The sequence below is a fragment of the Brassica napus genome, chromosome A9 (genome assembly GCF_020379485.1).
Source record: "Brassica napus cultivar Da-Ae chromosome A9, Da-Ae, whole genome shotgun sequence".
NCBI lineage: Eukaryota > Viridiplantae > Streptophyta > Magnoliopsida > Brassicales > Brassicaceae > Brassica > Brassica napus.
This window is the reverse complement of record NC_063442.1, coordinates 8,309,720-8,328,343: the sequence shown is the minus strand read 5'-3', so window position 1 is coordinate 8,328,343 and position 18,624 is coordinate 8,309,720. Positions and strand designations below refer to the sequence as shown.

At 29.4% G+C, this 18,624-nt stretch overlaps 1 protein-coding gene and 1 long non-coding RNA gene across 3 annotated transcripts; one reads left to right on the top strand and one right to left on the bottom strand.

Annotated features, from left to right (window-relative positions):
* Window positions 1-12,357: 12,357 nt before the first annotated feature.
* Window positions 12,358-13,484, bottom strand: LOC125577820. The gene is made up of 3 exons (XR_007316209.1): window positions 13,157-13,484; window positions 12,879-13,007; window positions 12,358-12,787 (listed from the first exon to the last, which is right to left on the bottom strand). It is a non-coding gene; the product is annotated as an uncharacterized LOC125577820 (long non-coding RNA).
* A 192-nt stretch (window positions 13,485-13,676) lies between these two features.
* LOC111200919 (WD repeat-containing protein 44-like) lies at window positions 13,677-16,703 on the top strand. Of its 2 annotated transcripts, none has more exons than XM_022692486.2 (7): window positions 13,677-13,854; window positions 14,171-15,144; window positions 15,225-15,315; window positions 15,399-15,556; window positions 15,628-15,679; window positions 15,779-15,955; window positions 16,037-16,703. In XM_022692486.2, exons 2-7 carry the CDS (start codon window positions 14,176-14,178, stop codon window positions 16,507-16,509), a joined length of 1,920 nt encoding a protein of 639 aa, XP_022548207.2. In that variant the 5' UTR covers window positions 13,677-13,854; window positions 14,171-14,175; the 3' UTR covers window positions 16,510-16,703. The 2 variants fall into 2 exon arrangements, with proteins under 2 accessions (XP_022548207.2, XP_022548208.2); XM_022692487.2 differs by having other exon boundaries at window positions 13,713-13,854; window positions 14,174-15,144.
* The last annotated feature ends 1,921 nt before the right edge of the window (window positions 16,704-18,624 follow it).

The following is an 18,624-nucleotide window of genomic DNA, read 5'->3' as shown; positions in this document are numbered from 1 at the left end:
CACGGCCCACCAAGAAATCATGTACATGCATAGGGCTGCGACTTCAGATATTCTAATCGGTTCTAGGACCCGTGTATATCGGTTATAAGGAAATTCTATCCAAATTGTACTTGGTAAACTTTGGTTCCGATTGGATAGTTCCATCCGGCGATTCTGAGCAGGTTTGGTTATACAATTTTAAATCCAAAATATTATATCTTTTCTTTATTTCTCTTTTTCTACTTTTTTAAAAGAAATATAAATTAAAATCACACACATATATATATATATACCCGGTGATATAGCAACGTTACATCATCTTTCCAACACGGGTTCGACTCTCAGAAGATAAATTCTATATTTTCAATCATAGAATTTGGTTTTAAAAGGTTTCCGATCGGTTCGGGTAAAAACCAAAACCAAAACCAAACCAATACTCATAGGTAATCAACATTAATTAATGTACACTAGAGCTTGATCCGTGCGGGTTATTTTATTTTTATAAATTAATATTTATTTTTTATGATTAGTGTTACATATTTTCGATTTGCCGTCATATCATTAGTTTTATTCAAAAGATCAGATCAAATCGGATAATATAGTCATTTTTGGTACAAATATTCTGAACATGTTTCAGATATATTAGTTATTTTGATATTTTTAGTTTTTTATATATCAGAACCGAACCATCTAAACCCAAGAGGACCCAACTCGAAACCCACACATAAATTTATAATATCCATGCGAGACCTAATTTCAAACCCAAAAAAATCTGATACCCGAAAGAAACAATTCATACATGAATGGGTACCCGAGTGTCTATGCCTAACTGATTCTATAAACAAATAAAAAAAAAACTCTTTCTATGTGTTTGGCTAAATTAAGTAAAATAGAAAAAAACAATTATTTAGTAAAATAGTTATACGGTGTGAAAAATAAAGTGACAATATATATAATACGTTTTTATTATTTTGAATTTAGTTATTATTTTCTCCACATAGATTATGTTTTTGAATTATGTGTTTGACTACATAATTATTCACTGATTGAAATTAAGATAAAAATAACAAAATAGACTAAACCAAACTTTTAACCATATGCAAAACCTGATTATTTTACATTTTGATTTTATTAATGGTACAACGTTAATGTTGATTAACTAATAAATATGTAATATTATTATTATGGTAATATAATTAATTATGTGATGTATTGTTAAAATAATTCAATTAATAAAATAGTTAGGATGAATGAAAATAAGGAAATAGAAGATGTAATAAATCTGTTAAAAATAAAGTTAGTTCTATAAGTAAAATTACTAAAATGACACTATACTTCTTTTTATTTGTATTTCAAATAAAAGATTATGATATTTAAAGATATTGTAATTAAATTATGTGTAATTTGATAAATTTTCTAAGGAATGGTCCAAATAAAAAATCATACATAAAAAATCATAGGACTCCAATTTAATAGATTAGATATATTGTTTATATATTTACACCTTTGGTCTTAATAGTTAACTAGATTTTGATCCGCGCTTGAAGCGCGGGTTTTTTGAATTATAAACAAATTTTGGAATGAATTAGTATTTTGGAATTTTTGTAAATTATTATATTACAAAATTGTAACTATCGAAAAAGAAATTTTGTACATACATTCTCACGTGATTTTTTTAGGCCTCGATATTTAATCTAGACCCAAAAATTCAAACCAAAACCGCCCAAAAATACAGGTTCCATCTGTTCCTGATTCAGGGAAAAGTGGCTATTAAGTTTTTCTTGAACCCGCGGGTTTGTGTTCGAGTCAGGATGCTATCCGAGACCTGCGTGTATGTGCAACATTAGGTATTTCAGATATGTTTTGGTAGTATCGATTTTTTTTAAAAGTTTTGAGTTCAGGTTTTCAGTTATAGTTCGGGTTTTTGGGTAATATTTTAAATTCGTAAAAAATATTTGGAGTATTTAGAATTGTGTACTTTTTGGTTCTTCGAGCAGATTACGGATAAAATTTTGGGGGTTTTTGGGTATTTGAATATTTTCAGATATTTGTTTACGTTTTAGGTATTTTTCGTGTTTCGGTATTCTAGGATTTTTTCGGTACTTCGAATTTTCTCCGGGTCTTAAATAGCCAAACTGATCCAGATCCATTACATACCTGAAATAACAGGTATTTAAGTTACTGACCCAAACCTCTCCGAACTCGAAAGGAACTGACGCATATTCTAACAAAAAATTTCAAATATATAGTTAAGTCCAAATATATATTAGGTGATAAAATATATTTAGAAAAAAGTCTTTAACATAAAATGAAGAGTAATATATGATTTACTTAAAATATTTAAAATATTGTGTGGCTATAATGATTAATATTACGATAAAATAATAAATAGTTATACATATGTCTAATTAGTTTTCATAGTAGTTTTAGAATAATTATCTTTTAATAATATATATTTTTATGATATTATATTTTAAAAATATTATACTTAAATTAAATTATAAATATGTGAGAATAAAAATAGACTAATCTATTTATTTAAGATCTTTAGCATTGTTATTTTTTTGTTATGAATCAATTTGTATAATAAAAATGAAATATTTCTTTTTTTTTCACATTACATGTTTAATGAAATAACTTGTAAATACTAATGTGAACCGGTCTAATATATAATCAACTAATATTAATATTAATCAATTTTATCTCTATTATGTGAATACATATTAACCTAATTTATCAATGTCTTTTTATAAATTAAATTAGTTATTATTACTATAAGGATTTACTTATATGATAGTATGTAAAATTCAAATTTATTATTCAGTTGAATTAATATCTTTTATCAAATATAACTTAATTTTTAAAAATTATTTTTATCTACTATCAAATATAACCTCATACGTTTTACAATTAAAGTAATGTTTTTTTATATTTACCATAAATTGGTTTGCTTGTTAAGTTACTGTATATGGTATTAGAAAACATAAGTATTATGACCTTATGTTAATTAAAAATACATTATTTTATTTTTACAAACCAGTAGGTCTTCGTAAAATATGTCTAAGACACTATGTACCATAGGAAACAAACAGATGGTCTCTCGAAATAAATTAATATCCTTTACGGAGCTGATTTTTTCTCTGTCATCGACTTGTTTTGTAACGTGTTTCATTTCAATGAAACATACAAAGTGAATAATTGATGATTCGGAAAAGCACAATTCGACCCCATTTACATTTTGATTGAACTAAAGCCCACCAATGTTGACAATGTGAGGAAAAAAAAGGAATCCAGTACATGAGATACACGGTCTGCATGAACACTGCCGCGTGGCTCGCCTTCCACAGGAACAAATCAAGGCCAATCATGGTTTCTTAAGTCACCAACCAAGTTTAATCTCCAAGAACAACACCTCAATCTTATTGATCCAAAGAAAAGCTTCATCTATTCCTAACCTATTACGCCTACATCAACGGGACAATGAAGAATATAACTTTCTCAGAAAGAGAAGATCGAGCATGAACGCACAGGAAGAGAAACCGGCTGATAAAACCATCAGGATTTTCATTAACCAACATTTGAGAGCTTTAGCTATCGGTGAAGAGGAAAGCCGAAAGCGAAACAAAAAAAACAAAAACAGATTCAAACTTTGAACAAATCTAAGTCGGAATTTTTTATCTGATTCAAACGCAAAAGATTCAGTTCGAATCGGAAAGTAAACAACAAAAGAGAAAAGTAAATTCTGTTAATATTGGAGAAGATAATCCTGTTAATCGTATCAGTTAGAGTAATTAATTGTATAAAGTTAATGTATCAAAATATAATAAATAGTTATTAATTAGGTGAGGTAAAAAAAAAAGTTAATGAAAGGGTACAAACAACCTTTATAAGTAGATTTATCAAGACTGCTTTCATTTTAATAGAATATATATTTTCTCATATTTCTAAATTTTCGAATACGTAAGCGAAAAGGTGATAACAAAAACATAACAGCTTTGGATTTACTTAAACAGTATGATTTAAATATAAAATCACTAAAACAGAACAGGTTATCTAATGCATTACAACCAAAATATTATAAATGTTTACTATATGTGCATATGAACTAAATACTAATAAATCGTGTATTGTTGTAGTATACACGTTTTTTTTTATAGTGTAAACATCAAAAAAATATTCAAAATATAAAGCTTTTGTAAGAAGTATAAATTATATGGTATAATTCATAATATCAGCCCATTTTATTTCATCACATTTTTAATGGGCTTTGGCGAAATGAAGTAAAAGAAAGTTCGGTTGAGATTTTATTTAATTTATCTAATAATTAAGATTGAGTGGCACAAGTTGGCAATTATTAAAAAAAATCAGAGTTAAATACTAATTGTATTTCAGTTTTAATAGATTAGATAAGTTAACAAAAATATGACTGAAAACGAACCGAACCTGTCCATTTCGGATCGGATTCTGTTCGGATAAAGGGTTTTGCAGGCCTATACATGCACAAGAGATGAAATAGAAATCGGTTAATCACATGATAATAAACTTCCTCTAGCTGATGGGAGAAGTAAACACAGATGGGATTAGGTGGATAAGTCAAAGTCTACTTCAAATTACAATATTCACTAATGCATTGATATAAATAAAAGGGGTCACTAATCGCAGTTTATTCTTATTGTGCTACTAATAATCTTTTATTAATTTCAATATTTCTATCAGTTAAAGAGATATTGAGGTAGTGCTTATTAGTTAATTTATTTATTATTTAGGCGAGTGAGTGGTAGCCGCTGGATTATTCTTTCATGGAGATGGAGGAACAATTGTCAACAAAATACAATTAGAAAAACACGTTACGTTACGTGTGGCAAAATATTTTGTTTATATTTGATACACGGATAAATAATATTTTTTTTTTCAAATCATATATATTGACTTGAATACAATCGAAGTGGCGTGACGAGCCGAGTCTTCATAGACGTTGATTTAAATAAACTAAGTTGGGACATTTATCTTCCGAATGTAAATTGGTGCACCAACTTTATTTAGAGTTGGTGTTGTTGTGTAGTTTGATTAATGTAAATTAGCTGTGACATACTGACATTGTTCTTTGTAAGGTAGTGCTACTATAGAGAGACACTCGAAATCTTAGCCAGCCAAAGTGGGATATCAAGTGAAATTTCACGGTAAGAAAAAAGGATCTATATATTTATGTAAATTTGGTTACAGGAATATTCAACAAACACTAACAAAGGAGTTATTTCCTCACTATTGAGTTTAGGTGTATTGTTTCACAATCACGGATCCACGTTTTAAATTTGGACCACACATTTCAGATGTCCAACGTCCTTTTATCTATGATAATCTGTATAAAAGAAATTCCAGAAAATATATGTCAATCTACATTATACTTTATGTTACAGTGAACGAAACAACACACCTAATACAAATACACAACTATTTTTTACCTATACAGATATGTTTTGATACAAACTTTTATTTAAATTAATCAGGATTTGTCAGCTATTCACCCCCACGGCTCATCTTATTTTTTCAATATTATTTTCATCGGATGATATATCATATAAAAATTACCTAGAGTCTTTTTAAAAAAAAATATTTTAACATTTAAATTTTTTATTTTGCTAGGTTATGGTTTTATCCTTTATAAGAAAGTGAAAAAATAAAAATAAATTATATATGGTTTATTTTTATTTTAAAAAATTAAAATGTAATTTTTAGTTTAACATATTTTGCTATTTTATGAAAGGTTTAATGGTTATTAAGATTTGTGTTCTCTTATTATAAAAACACCACCATTAGTAAGAAACTAGAATTTTTATAGGTCTTTGAAACTTAGTTTGGATTTCATTCTAAAAACTACGGTAAAATATGTTCAATAAAATTAAGTTAAATATAGTAGGAATAAATTACATATGAGCAATTAGTTATAAAACATGTTCAACATTTACAAAAAGAAAGAAATTTTGGATTAATTCAAACATATTAAATATATTAACAAATTTTGATCTTACGAAAATTAATGTAAGTTTAATATGTGAGGAATATATTCATCATATAAAATTACTAAGATATCAAGATATTTTATGTCATTACAAAAAAACTTGGAAAATTCTTAATTTACAAAAAGTGAATTTCTTATTTTAGTTTATTAAAATATTTATATAAACAGATATTTATATTAATTATTGTGAGTAAATCTTTAGAATTTTTAGATTGAAAAGTCCTTATATCTTTAAGGGTGAAATCAAAACCATTTTAAATTAATTTTATTAAATTCTTCTCAGCAAGAATTTTTATGTTCTTTTAATCTTCTATTAAATAATCTAATAGTTTTATCTATTATACCAATTTTTCATTGGTAACCAATGTAATGTTTTTCTTATTTTTGGTAACAGTATTTATAATATTTTGAAATAAACAGTGATTTAAATGTAAACCATAACAAGAAAAAACAAATTCTGAATACTTCGTGTAAGCTTATCCGATAACAATATAATAAACTAACATTTGCTATGATATTTTGCTCAAAGAAGAACTTCTCATAAGATTTTAATAGAGAAACTAGATTTTGATCCGCGCTTAAGAAGCGCGGGTATTTTTTGGTGACCTTAAACTCAAATATTAAATGAATTTATGTTTATTATTAGATATCTAAAATATTTAAAACTGTTTTATTATTATTATTTCTGTCGGGTACAATGTTTTCATTGAGTTTTCATATCCAAATCAGATTTTTGGTCGAACTGTAAGATCTAGTAACTCATATATAGTGGAATAGAATATAATAAAATGAATATAGTAAAAGTATTTGAAAATCAAAAAGACCGTTATTAACCCACTGAGAAAAAATATAATTTGTTTTTTGTTTTATAAATTTTTGATAGATGAATATATATTTGACTTGTATAAGAAATTTCTTTTAACAAATATTGTTAAGTTTATTTATAAATATATTAATTATCAACCTACCAAAATAGTGAAGCAAGTATTATTTTTTTCCTTTTTTTAATTTTCTATCAAACTGTTATCAACTTTTTCAAAAAAAAAAAATCAGTTTGTGACAGATATGTTATTATTAGAAATCCATACAATTTAAATAATGTTACATTTATATGTATTTATGTATAAAATGGTCTTCATAATTTGAGATTTTATAAAAAAATAGTCTAAAGTTAATTTGGTTAAATTTTTTTCTGTAACAAAAGTTAATTGGATTTATAATTTTCTTTTCTGAATGGGTTGTATTTGTTAAATTATTCTTTTTAAGTTAAACATCCAAAGCCTAATTAATAATATTTATTTTGCTGATAACAAAGTGAGATTAAATATGGATAACATATAATAGATAAGGAAGATCAAAAAATAAAAAAAAAGAAAGGTTCAAATAACATTTATAAGTAGATTTATCATGAATGCTTCCCTTTTAATAGAATAGATGATTTATGCCAAGTGAGGCGATGAACGTGAATGAGTAAACGCCAAATGGCTCAAAAGTCGTGTGATCACATTGCAAAATAAATTACTAAAATAATTTGATTTGTTTGGTCGTTTAACTAATTTTATAAATTAGGAAAAACATAAACGAAGGCAAAATATTTGTCCCTCTCTATTTTTTATGTCCGTGCTATCTGCTTTTAGTTTACACGTTTGGTAGTCACTATTTCATTTGTTTATTATTATTGGTTAATTTATCATTGTTATTATGATTATTATTATTAGAATGAAATAATGGATCTACGTGATAAAAGTGTTAAGAATATCAAGTCACGTTTTCCACAAGCCACTTCCTATAAACAAGATAGCCAAGACACATGTTTACAAATGACAGATTTATTTTGACCAAATGAAAATTTATTTTGGACTCAAAACTGCCGACTAATTTTGTTTAATTTTCTGGATATTAATAAATCTAATTTATTGTATGTTAAAATAGGCAAAACAGCAAAAACATTAATCTCTTAATTAAGGTGTTGATTGATTGTGTTTCTTATAATAGTTTTTTTTGTTTTTTTAAACTATTTTTTATCCAATCAGATACTTAAATTTTCGTTTTACTTTTTTAGAAAACCATTTTAATATATTTTAAGAAATCTATTATATAAAATTCAAGGAATCTAGTTTTTCAAAAACCTTATCATTTTATAAACAAAATCGAAAAATGTAGGTTTATGTATAAAAATGAAACCAGTTATTTTTCGAAAATTGCCACTTTACAAATTAATAATTAATTAAATAATATTTTCATTCAAGAATAATATTATGATTCAAAAATATAATCTATTATATTCAAAATTAAATTAAAACAAATTACTATTTGAAAAACGATCTATAAGAAAAAAAAACAAAAAAAAACTACAAATTAAAAACCAAAACCGGAAACCTAAAAACTAAAAACTAAAATTTAAAAGCTAAAAACATTAATCCAAAAACTAAAAGAATGCATATATTTAAGGGAATTTGGTAAAATAAGCTATAGTGAGAATTTTTTTTGTGCCTTTATTTCTTTGCATTAATTGGTAAGTTTTGGATATAATTGTCCTCGTAATAACGAAAAGAGTTGTTAGAAAATTATATAGTAATCAGGAAATATGAAAAAAACAATACCTTCATAAGAATATTTTATATCTATGATATACAAAAATTGAAATCCAAAAATTTTAGATATGTTAGATCTAAATTTGTTGGAATGTATGTTATACCTTTTTTACAAAGATAAAATAGACGTTCTAACTTATTGTATACGTTATAAAAATAATTCATATTCTAAAATCTTCTCTATGATCTATCCACATATGAAATACTCTAGTCTCAGTTCTAACCAAAAAGTCTGTTATTTATAAAGTACTATATATATGGTAGGCTTTTTATTTCATTGTGAAAAAAAAACTAAGAATATTAACTTGTATTCTATATCTTACTATATTATATAGTGTAGATAAAACATCAAGTTCTTACATGTGTTGCTATGTTCTAAACATAGTAGTATTTAAGTTCTAACCTTTTCTCTATGTTCTATTTTATCTAATATGTATTTTGACCTTTGGTCTATATTCTATCTTTGTAAAATATGTAATTTATATTTTCGTATTTTTTATGTTTTTAAATCTGAAAAAATCTAAGAAGAAATCCTAACTAATTGTATTAGAATATATCTTGTTCTTAACGTTGAACTACATTGAATCACTTTAAATTTAACTTTTTGATTCAACGATCTTCTTGATGTCTTCTTCCATATCTCTCTTTCAGTGACAAAACTCCGATGAAGACGAAAAGAAGGAGCTGTGATACCCAGCAGAGAGAACACCAGAGAGAGTGTCGGTGAGAACACCGAAGATATCGCTGGAGAATTGCATTGGTCTATTTTTTTTGTAAGGAGACAGATTGTGAAGAGGTGGAGTAAACAAAGGATGAGATAAGGGAGAAATCTAAAAGGAAATTAATTGATAAGAAAAAAAGAAGAAGAAAGCTCTCTCTCTATCCTCCTGAATATTCTCTCGCGTCTCTCACCGAACTTAAGTAAGCTTTAGCATCCGACAGAGCATGTACGCGCGTGTCGGCCCCAGAGGCGGTCTCCTTCTTTCCCTTCTCTTTTTTGCATTTTGCTTTGTCGCGGTTTTCCTCACTCTCCCTGCTTTGTTCGCCACTCTGAATCTGGAGGTTGATCCACCTTCGTCTCCTATCGAGAGGACTCCACCTTCGTTTTCTTTGCATTTTTCAAAAGGTATTTTGGAATCGCAACCACAATTTGGCTATGTGTTCGATGACTTAAAGCTATCAATCCAATGGTTGTACCGTCTTTTGCTTAATTCTTAGTTTGTATGTATATGTAATCTAGTAACAAAAATATGTATATGTAATTTATATTACTGAAACTGAAATACCTTTTGGAAACAACATTTACTTCACTTTAATATTTACCAACTTGTACCACTAAATTAATAACTACTATTAATTAACTAATTATTTTGTTAGATTTTTCTTTATCCAAACTTAACAAATTTAATTAATTAACCAAAAAACAATTATTTTATTAGATTATTTTTAACCAAACTTGCCAAAATTACAATTATTTTCTAACAAGATTATTTTCTAACCAAATTATACAATCAATTAAATAAAATTTTTTAAATGTGACCACGAAATTTAAATGTTATATATTCATGTATATTATTATTTCATTTCACATACAAAACATAAAGTATAAATGTGTTTATTAAAACATATAAAGTTATTTTTAAAATATATGATAAATAATTTGATGATTAATATAATTCACACACACACACACACACACATATATATATATATATAAGAATACAACAAATAAAATTTAATTTAATATTTTCCTCAAAATGAACATAGAAGCAGATTTTGTTTGGCATATAAAAAACTTAGAGACATATCTATCTATTTATCTTATAAAACATAAATACATTTTATTCTGGAAAGATACATTGCTTAATATATAGTAATATGATGATAGACTACAATACGTGTAAAAAAGTAAATATTTTTGTATATACAATAATATATTATTTAAAATGAATAAACGTAAAAATATTACTAAAATGAAATACAGTTTTAAAGGGCACGTAAAAATTTAAAATAAATTAAATACAAAATAATTTTTAAATATATTTTTTCATGAACATAATAATTTGTTTAATAACTAAATGAAAATACAATAAGATAAATATATAATAAGAAGCAACAAATACATATGATGATTTTAAACAATTGATTATTTACAACGTGTAAACTATAAATTATTATATTTGAAATAATTATTTAAATATTTAAATAAATGATTAAAATTAAAATTTAAAATATATATCGCTAATGATCTAATATAAATATATATACATATAAAATTGAAAGTAACATCTGTACGGTTGTGCAGATCAAAATCTAGTTAACTTGTTAAAAATGAAATTAATTGTAGTCTCTTTTTTTTTTAACAACTACTCTCTCCGTTTTTTAATATAAGTCGTTTTACAGTTATGCACGTAGATTAAGAAAACCATTAATTTCTTATATCTTCTAAACAAAAATATCATTAATTATTTATCTAACCACAATTCAACCAATAGAAAAATAGAAGATATATTACCATTGGTCGTACAACATTAATTATTAATAAATTTTACATAGAAAAACGAAAACGAGATATAATTTGGAACAAAAAAATTTGTCTAAAACGACCTATATTAAAAAACGGAGGGAGTAGTATTTCTTTCCTTCTACCTACTATCGAATAAAATCCCAAAACGTTATTTTTTTGGGAAAATTGTTTTTTTAGAGCAAAAAAATGATAACTATGTCCCTTTAGACTAATCTCTATTTTGTGCCATTTTTACCTATAACACCCTTTAATATTTTTGAATATAAATTTAATAAACAGTTTTACAAACAAAAAAAATTTGAAAAAATAATCACTTTTGATAAAATACTTATATGAACTTAGTGGTATTTTTTTCAGTTATAAAAAAGTTGAAATCATAAATTTCAGATTATGTTCTAAATAAAGTAGAAATGGCATTCTACGAAGTAGAAAACGAAATCTACTTTTTTCATTGAATCTACAATGTTTAGAATACGTGATCTACGTAAATAGGAGTATTCTAAAAATATTTAGAATACACATTCCGCGCTTAAACTACCATTCTAAAATCTTTAGAAATCAAAATCTACACATTAATATAAATCTAAAACACGTAGAAACCGACTTCTACATATTTAATATAAATCTAAAACATGTAGAAATCAAAATCTACACATTACTATAATTCTAAAAACCTGTAGAAACCGATTTCTACAGAGTAACTGTATTCTACGGATAAGAAATCAGTTCCTAAAAATATGGAAACAAAATATTTGAGAATATTCACTTTTATATTTTGAAAAAATAGATTTAAAAAAACGAAAAAGGAACTAAAAAACGAAAAAAAAACTAGGTAACCTTCTTCGCCGTCTTCTATATCCTATTGATTGTTCACAAATTTTCATAAAAATTTCACATTATTTCTACCATGATTCATGTCTATGCCTCATGTGGTGTTTGATAATTATTTGTAGCTTCAGGTTGGAGTTTTAATGTTGATAAAAAAAGGGAAAAGTTACTTGCTTTGGAATTGATGCAACAAAACGGCATTTTCTTTTTTTTAATGAGTGACATTAATCGTAATTTGTTCATCATCTTCCCCAGATTTTTTTACTCACTAACCAAACGCAATCATATAATCATTTGAAATAATGTTACTTTGCTTCAATTTTTGTTTGCCAATGGTATTGTAGAATCTGTATGATCACATGAAAGAAATGCATCTATTCTTTTCTATAAGTGCATATAGTAATCTCTTGGAAAGACAAAAATGCTTCATCATATATCTGGAGTCAACACAAGTATAAAACCAACCAAACAGAAGGTTCAAAACGTTTGGCTATAATTTTAACAACCTTGTTGCAACACCATGCAGAGTCTACTAGCAAATATGAACCGATGTGAACTAATTTGAAGTTATCTAATTTTTGGTTTGAGGTTTTGGTGGCTTCAAACTAAATTTCAATGCTCATTGTTTCAGCTATAGAAGTCATCAGGGAATTCTGTGGAGGGTGATTCAACTTGCACATCTACCATTGAGATATTCAAGATACAACCGCATATGTCTCTATCTTGTGATCTCCCAACGTGTCGTAACCAGTTGAATATTTGTAGACTAGACATGCTTTCAAGAACAGAACTCGGATGGTTCCATGTAGCCATATCATTAGTCTTCAAATCTCCATGAAACTAAGACCAAGCAGAAGAAAAATTAGATTAAGAATGATGATACTGGCCATTCATCAGATAAACCAAAAAATAGTTTGTGAAAGAAACTTACATCTGGTATAAAGATTTGCAATCAACACTCTTAACCCGCAATCCTTCACACGAGCGTGAGAACCACTTCCTCAGTTGCAGAAAACACAGACCGAGAGTCTCCTCTGTAATGCCGTCATTTTCTCTGATTCTAAAAACTCATAAACAGAAAACCTTAATCAAGAAACAGACAACGAAGCATTATCATTCCAAAAATGCAGCGAACGACACAAAACAAGAATATTAGACACGAGATTACAAGCATGAAAAGTAAATAGAAAGGAGAAGACTCTACGTTACCTTAAAGCCGGAGAAGAAGTCTAGTCTTCGTCGCTCCACCATGAGAGATAAACGATCTAAGCCAGAGCACACACTCTTTACGTCGGAGAAGAAGTCTCGCCTTTGTTGCTCCACCGTAAGAGAGCGGGTTTCTTTGTCGCCACCTAGAGAGAAAGGCAAGAGATAACGAGATTAGGGTTAAGAAAATTAATTTGGGTATTTTTTATGTGTTGATTTTGATTTAATTTAGTTAATTTAAAGTATAATATTTTAATAAATTATAATTAGTTTATATTTGTATTTTCGAAGGATAGACTTGGGATTTTGGTAAATATTAGTCTAATGAGACAATCTTATGTTAGACTTATCCTATTAGGACAATGTATGTGTTTTTTTAGTCTAAAAAAACAATTTTCCCTATTTTTTTTATGTCAAAAAAAAACACGCTCCATTTTCTAAACCCCAACCGCTAATCTCGCTATTAAATTGCAACTCTTTAAAACCATTTCCAAACATTGGTTGATTCAAATTAGGGACGAAAGGGTTTTATACAAAACAGTGTGAATCGAACCGACACATACCCCTTCCTTGCTTCCTTCGGTTTATAAACAAGAGACCTTTCTTTCTTCTTCTTCTTCGATCTATATTTTGTATTTTTCTTTACTTTTGTTCTTGTATTTGGTTTGTAGGAAGAGCAAATTATTGGTTTGGTGAGACAGGTAAACTAAATCCCTCATCACTTCTTGTTCTTCAGTCTCTGTAATAATTGAATTGTGTAATATTTTGACTTGGAAGCAATCTCTTCATCGACCTTTGTTTGTTTGTTAGGTTGGCTACATACTTTTATTCTTCTTTATTCCGCCCAACTTTATAGATTTTGACTCTTATTTTTTCTTTTGAATTTTCAATTCTTTTTTTACTAATCATACGACGACTAGTCTCTCTACAGTTTAAATTGACTACCACGCCAAACGTTGAGACTTTTATTATGGTTAGCCAAAGTTGATTTATTTTTATTCTTTGGTTACCGAACAGAAGAGATGGGTACTCGTGGCGATGATGAAGACGAAGAATGTTTCTTTGACGCCCCTAGTGATGATGTTCCCCAGGATTTTGGTTTTCATCTTTGGACCAATGACCCCGACAGTGTTTCCAACCGACGCCGTAAGTTCCTCCAATCCATGGCCTTTAGTTTCAATAAGTCTACCGAAGACAACGACTCCTCCTCCTCCTCTGTCTCTGAAGATGATGAACTTCTTCAACCACCCTCTGTTCCAGTTTCTGAACTTGTCGTCAACGGCTCTTTGAAAGAGGATGATTCGTTGTTGTTGTCGAGGAACGAATCAACTTCCTCCTCCTCTGTATTTGATCGATCCTCAGTTTCTTCATCCGAGGAAACAGACGATCGATCCTTAATCTTTTCCAGGAACAGCAGTCAAGGATTGAGCGAATCAAGTTCAAGCAGATCGGGCAGCTTCCGAGACGATTCCTCCAAGAAAGGTGCGCAGTTTTGGTTAAAGAAGCTAGGTGCTCTCACGCACGTCCTCGAATCACTAGATTGCGAATCAGCAGCAACTACGAGTGTGCAGACGTACAAAAAGCAGTTCAAGGAGCTCTCCTCTCTGTGCGTCGACCAAGATTTTTCAGCGCACGATGGCTCCATCTTAGCCATGAAGTTCTCTCCTGATGGAAAATTCATTGCAAGCGCTGGTGAAGACTGTGTTGTTCGAGTTTGGAGTGTAACCGAGGAAGAGAGAACAGACGAGTATCAAGTCCCTGTGGTTGATTCTGGTGTTTACTTTGGCATGAACCAACATTCTCAGGTTGAGTCTCTTAATGTCAACAGTGAGAAGAAGAAGAAGAAGAAGACGAGTAGCTTTCTGAGGAAGTCATCGGACTCAACTTGCGTTGTGTTGCCATCTAAGATCTTCAGTATATCCGAGAAGCCTATGCATGAGTTCAGAGGGCATACCGGTGAGATCTTAGATCTTTCCTGGTCCGAAAATGGGGTAAAAATCTTACATATGTTTTTTTTTTTTATGGTCTTTCAAAGTGATCGCTTCTTACATTTTTGACCACTTTGGTGCAGTATCTCCTGTCATGTTCTGTGGACGAGAGTGTACGGTTATGGAGAGTAGGTTGTGATGAATGTCTCGGAACGTTCGCTCATAACAATTTTGGTGAGTTTCTTTTCTCTTCGGTCAATGATGCTTTTTCCATTCTTTGTATGATGTTTGTACTCACTCACAACCTCCTTACGTAGTGACTTGTGTGGCATTCAACCCTGTGGATGATAATTACTTCATTAGCGGATCCATTGATGGGAAAGTGCGAATATGGGACGTGTCTCGCTGTCGGGTTGTTGACTACACTGATGTAAGGGATATTGTGACAGCCGTGTGTTATCGTCCAGATGCAAAGGTATTTTGAAACACCGAAAAAATAAATTTCAGATATACATGATTAAGTTGCTTACTAGAGATTCTTTTCAGGCTGCTGCAATAGGTTCCATAACAGGAGACTGTCGCTTCTACCTTTTACTTGGTATGTATTTGCTCCCTTTCAGATTTTTATTTGAGATTCATTGTTTATATGTAATGTGGATAATTCAGGAGCTGATTTTTCATATTTATGCATTTTCAGATAATCAGCTGCAAATGGACAGGGAGGTTAGCTTAACACATGGGAAGAAGAAGGTGCCAAGCAAAAGGATCACTGGTATTGAGTATTTTCCCAATGACTCGGACAAAGTAATGGTTACGTGTGCTGATTCACAGATTCGTATCATATCTGGAGAGGATGTTATCTGCAAGCTTAAAGGTTAGTATGACTGAGACAATGAGTGCGTTTTTCGCTTAAGGAGAAAGATGTATTAACTTTTTTTCTTGCTTCCTTTTGCAGCTTCTGGTGTCTGCACAACATGTGCCTCGTTTACTTTGGACGGGAAACACATCGTGTCAACAACCGAAGACTCAGGGATTCATGTGTGGAATAACTCTCAGTTACCCAGCAAGAAGCCATCTTCCGGAAAGCCGAAAAGAATCAAGTCATATGAGAGTTTTATCTCACAGAATGCGTCTGTGGCTATACCTTGGTTGAGGCAAGCAAACAGGAACAGCCTGAGCGACTGCATCACAGATATGGACAAGAAGATAGGGAAAATGGACAGCTGTTTCTCCCCAATGAAAGGATCAACAACATGGCCAGAAGAGCAGCTGGACGATGACTCAACAATAGTGAGCAGTAGAGGGAAGAAGCTGAAGCTTCTGAAGAATGTGTTGCAGCCTCACATGTGGGGGCTTGTGATTGTGACAGCGACTTGGGACGGAAGGATCAGAGTATTCAACAATTATGGATTGCCAGTTCGGGTCTAAAATACAAGTGAATAATATTAAATAAGTTAGATTAGGATTCTTTTATTTGTGGGAATACTATTTATACATACTTACTAGTTAGGCGTATAAAATGTGTGTACACATTGCTGAGTGTGGATAATGTACCTTTTCTCAGTCCCGAAATGTCTATATTGTAATCTAGTAATATAGAATACACAGTTTTGTTTTTTATTCTTTCAACGTGGCCGTTCTATGATTGATCCATCTTAGCAATAAGTAAACTATGAAAATTTGTCATTCAAAAAAGAGCAGCTGAATGTAAATTATAAGTGTCTATCTACTTTACAAAATTGAAAGTTGGAAAAAGCTTTCGAACAAAAATAGCAGATGTGCACGTTACTTCGAACCTAATAAGCGTTTATATAAAGACTTTTCTATTTTTGCTTTCAAAAGAAAAAAGATCGAAGAAGTCAATTATGTACAGAATAAGAGAATTAATTGTTCACGAAAGTCAACCACTTTGTTGAGACAAATAAACACGCTAATCTCTCCGAAATTTGAGAAAGAGAATGGTGGTCATCTTGGGGTTCTTCCACGGTGCAAATCCGATTTACTTTATGTTGGACCATTGAGAGACATATATTTCAAGGAAACTGGAACGAATTAACCCTTCTTCTCAACTCAATCTTCCGTAAAAAAGCTTTGCTTAAAACCTCAATTTCGAGGCGCAAATCCACATGGACATAAATAAGTTAGGCTCTGAGCTTCCTAGTTACTCAAAAAGGTCGATTCAATGGTGAAAAGAGACGAAACAGTCAAAAGCAAACAATGATTGAAGCCACAAACCCTACAAAAAATGAATAGAGCAAAAACAAATCAGTTCCAATTTTAGTTGAATGCCATCGGAATTAAATCGAGAATATTGTTATCAAATTTGAAATCAGAGAAATCCATCTGAAACAATAATAGGAATATTTTTCTACAAATCTGGATGAAATAGGAAAATCATTATGGTTAACCGGAATTTATCTCATTTTCGTTATTGCAGGATCATTAAAAAATTTTTTTTGAGCTTTCAAAAAACTCAACTTCGACACAAGGTACATAACTAAGGGGGCGATTGGTTTTCCCGCTACCACCCGCAAACGCAGCTTTTGCGGTTAGTAGCGGTTGTCGGCGGTTTGCAACAATCATTCAAATCGTTCTAAACCGCTTCAAACCGCTCCGAATCTCATAAATTCAAAAGCTGGCTCCAGCTAGCGTTTGCGGTTGCGGGCGGTTGCGGGAGGGTAAAAATTTTTTCTTTTTTTTTAAAACAATATATATACAAAAGCAAAAATATTTAATAAAAATTTTAAAATTTAAATTATGAAAATATTAAAATATATCTATTATATTTTAATTAATATTATAAAATTTAATAATAAAAACAATTTCAAAAAAATTTCAAAAAATTAAAATTATAACTTTCTAAATATAAATTTTATATTTATTAAAATTGATATTTTTATAATTATATTAAATGTAAATATTGTTAATCTATTATTTGATTATTACTGCATTTGGTAGTTAACCAGTCATAAGTCACCCGCAAACGCACCAATTTTTAACTGCAATACGAGTCGTACAAATCTCTTAAAACCGCTAGAAACCGCAACCGCCCGCATCCACAAACTCCCGCAGCCGCAAACGCAACCGCTGCGTTTGAAACAGTCAGGCCCTAAATTAGTTTTCCAATGCCATCAGTTTGAAGTTGATCCATCAGTTAGATTAAAAGTTAAGTGTGGTTTACAGAAGATTAGTCAATCTGCCAATTTAATACGAGAAAAATGTTATATTCGGTTTTTCTTATTTTGGCTTGTTTACTATGGACGTGGTCTTTGTTTACGAGGTTAAACCTCCATCGAAACATTACAAGTGGTATTAAAACTAAACCCAAAAATATGGATTCCTTTAGGTTAACACCATTGGGGTACTTTAGGGCATATCCAACCCATTGGGATATTTTAGGGCATCTCCACCCACAACATCAAATACTGTATTACACTAAAAGGTAATATTTTTTATTATTACATTATTAATCAAAATTCTCTTAGTTTTTAATAGTTTTAATAAATATTAATTATTTTTATGACTAAAATATTTAAATTAATA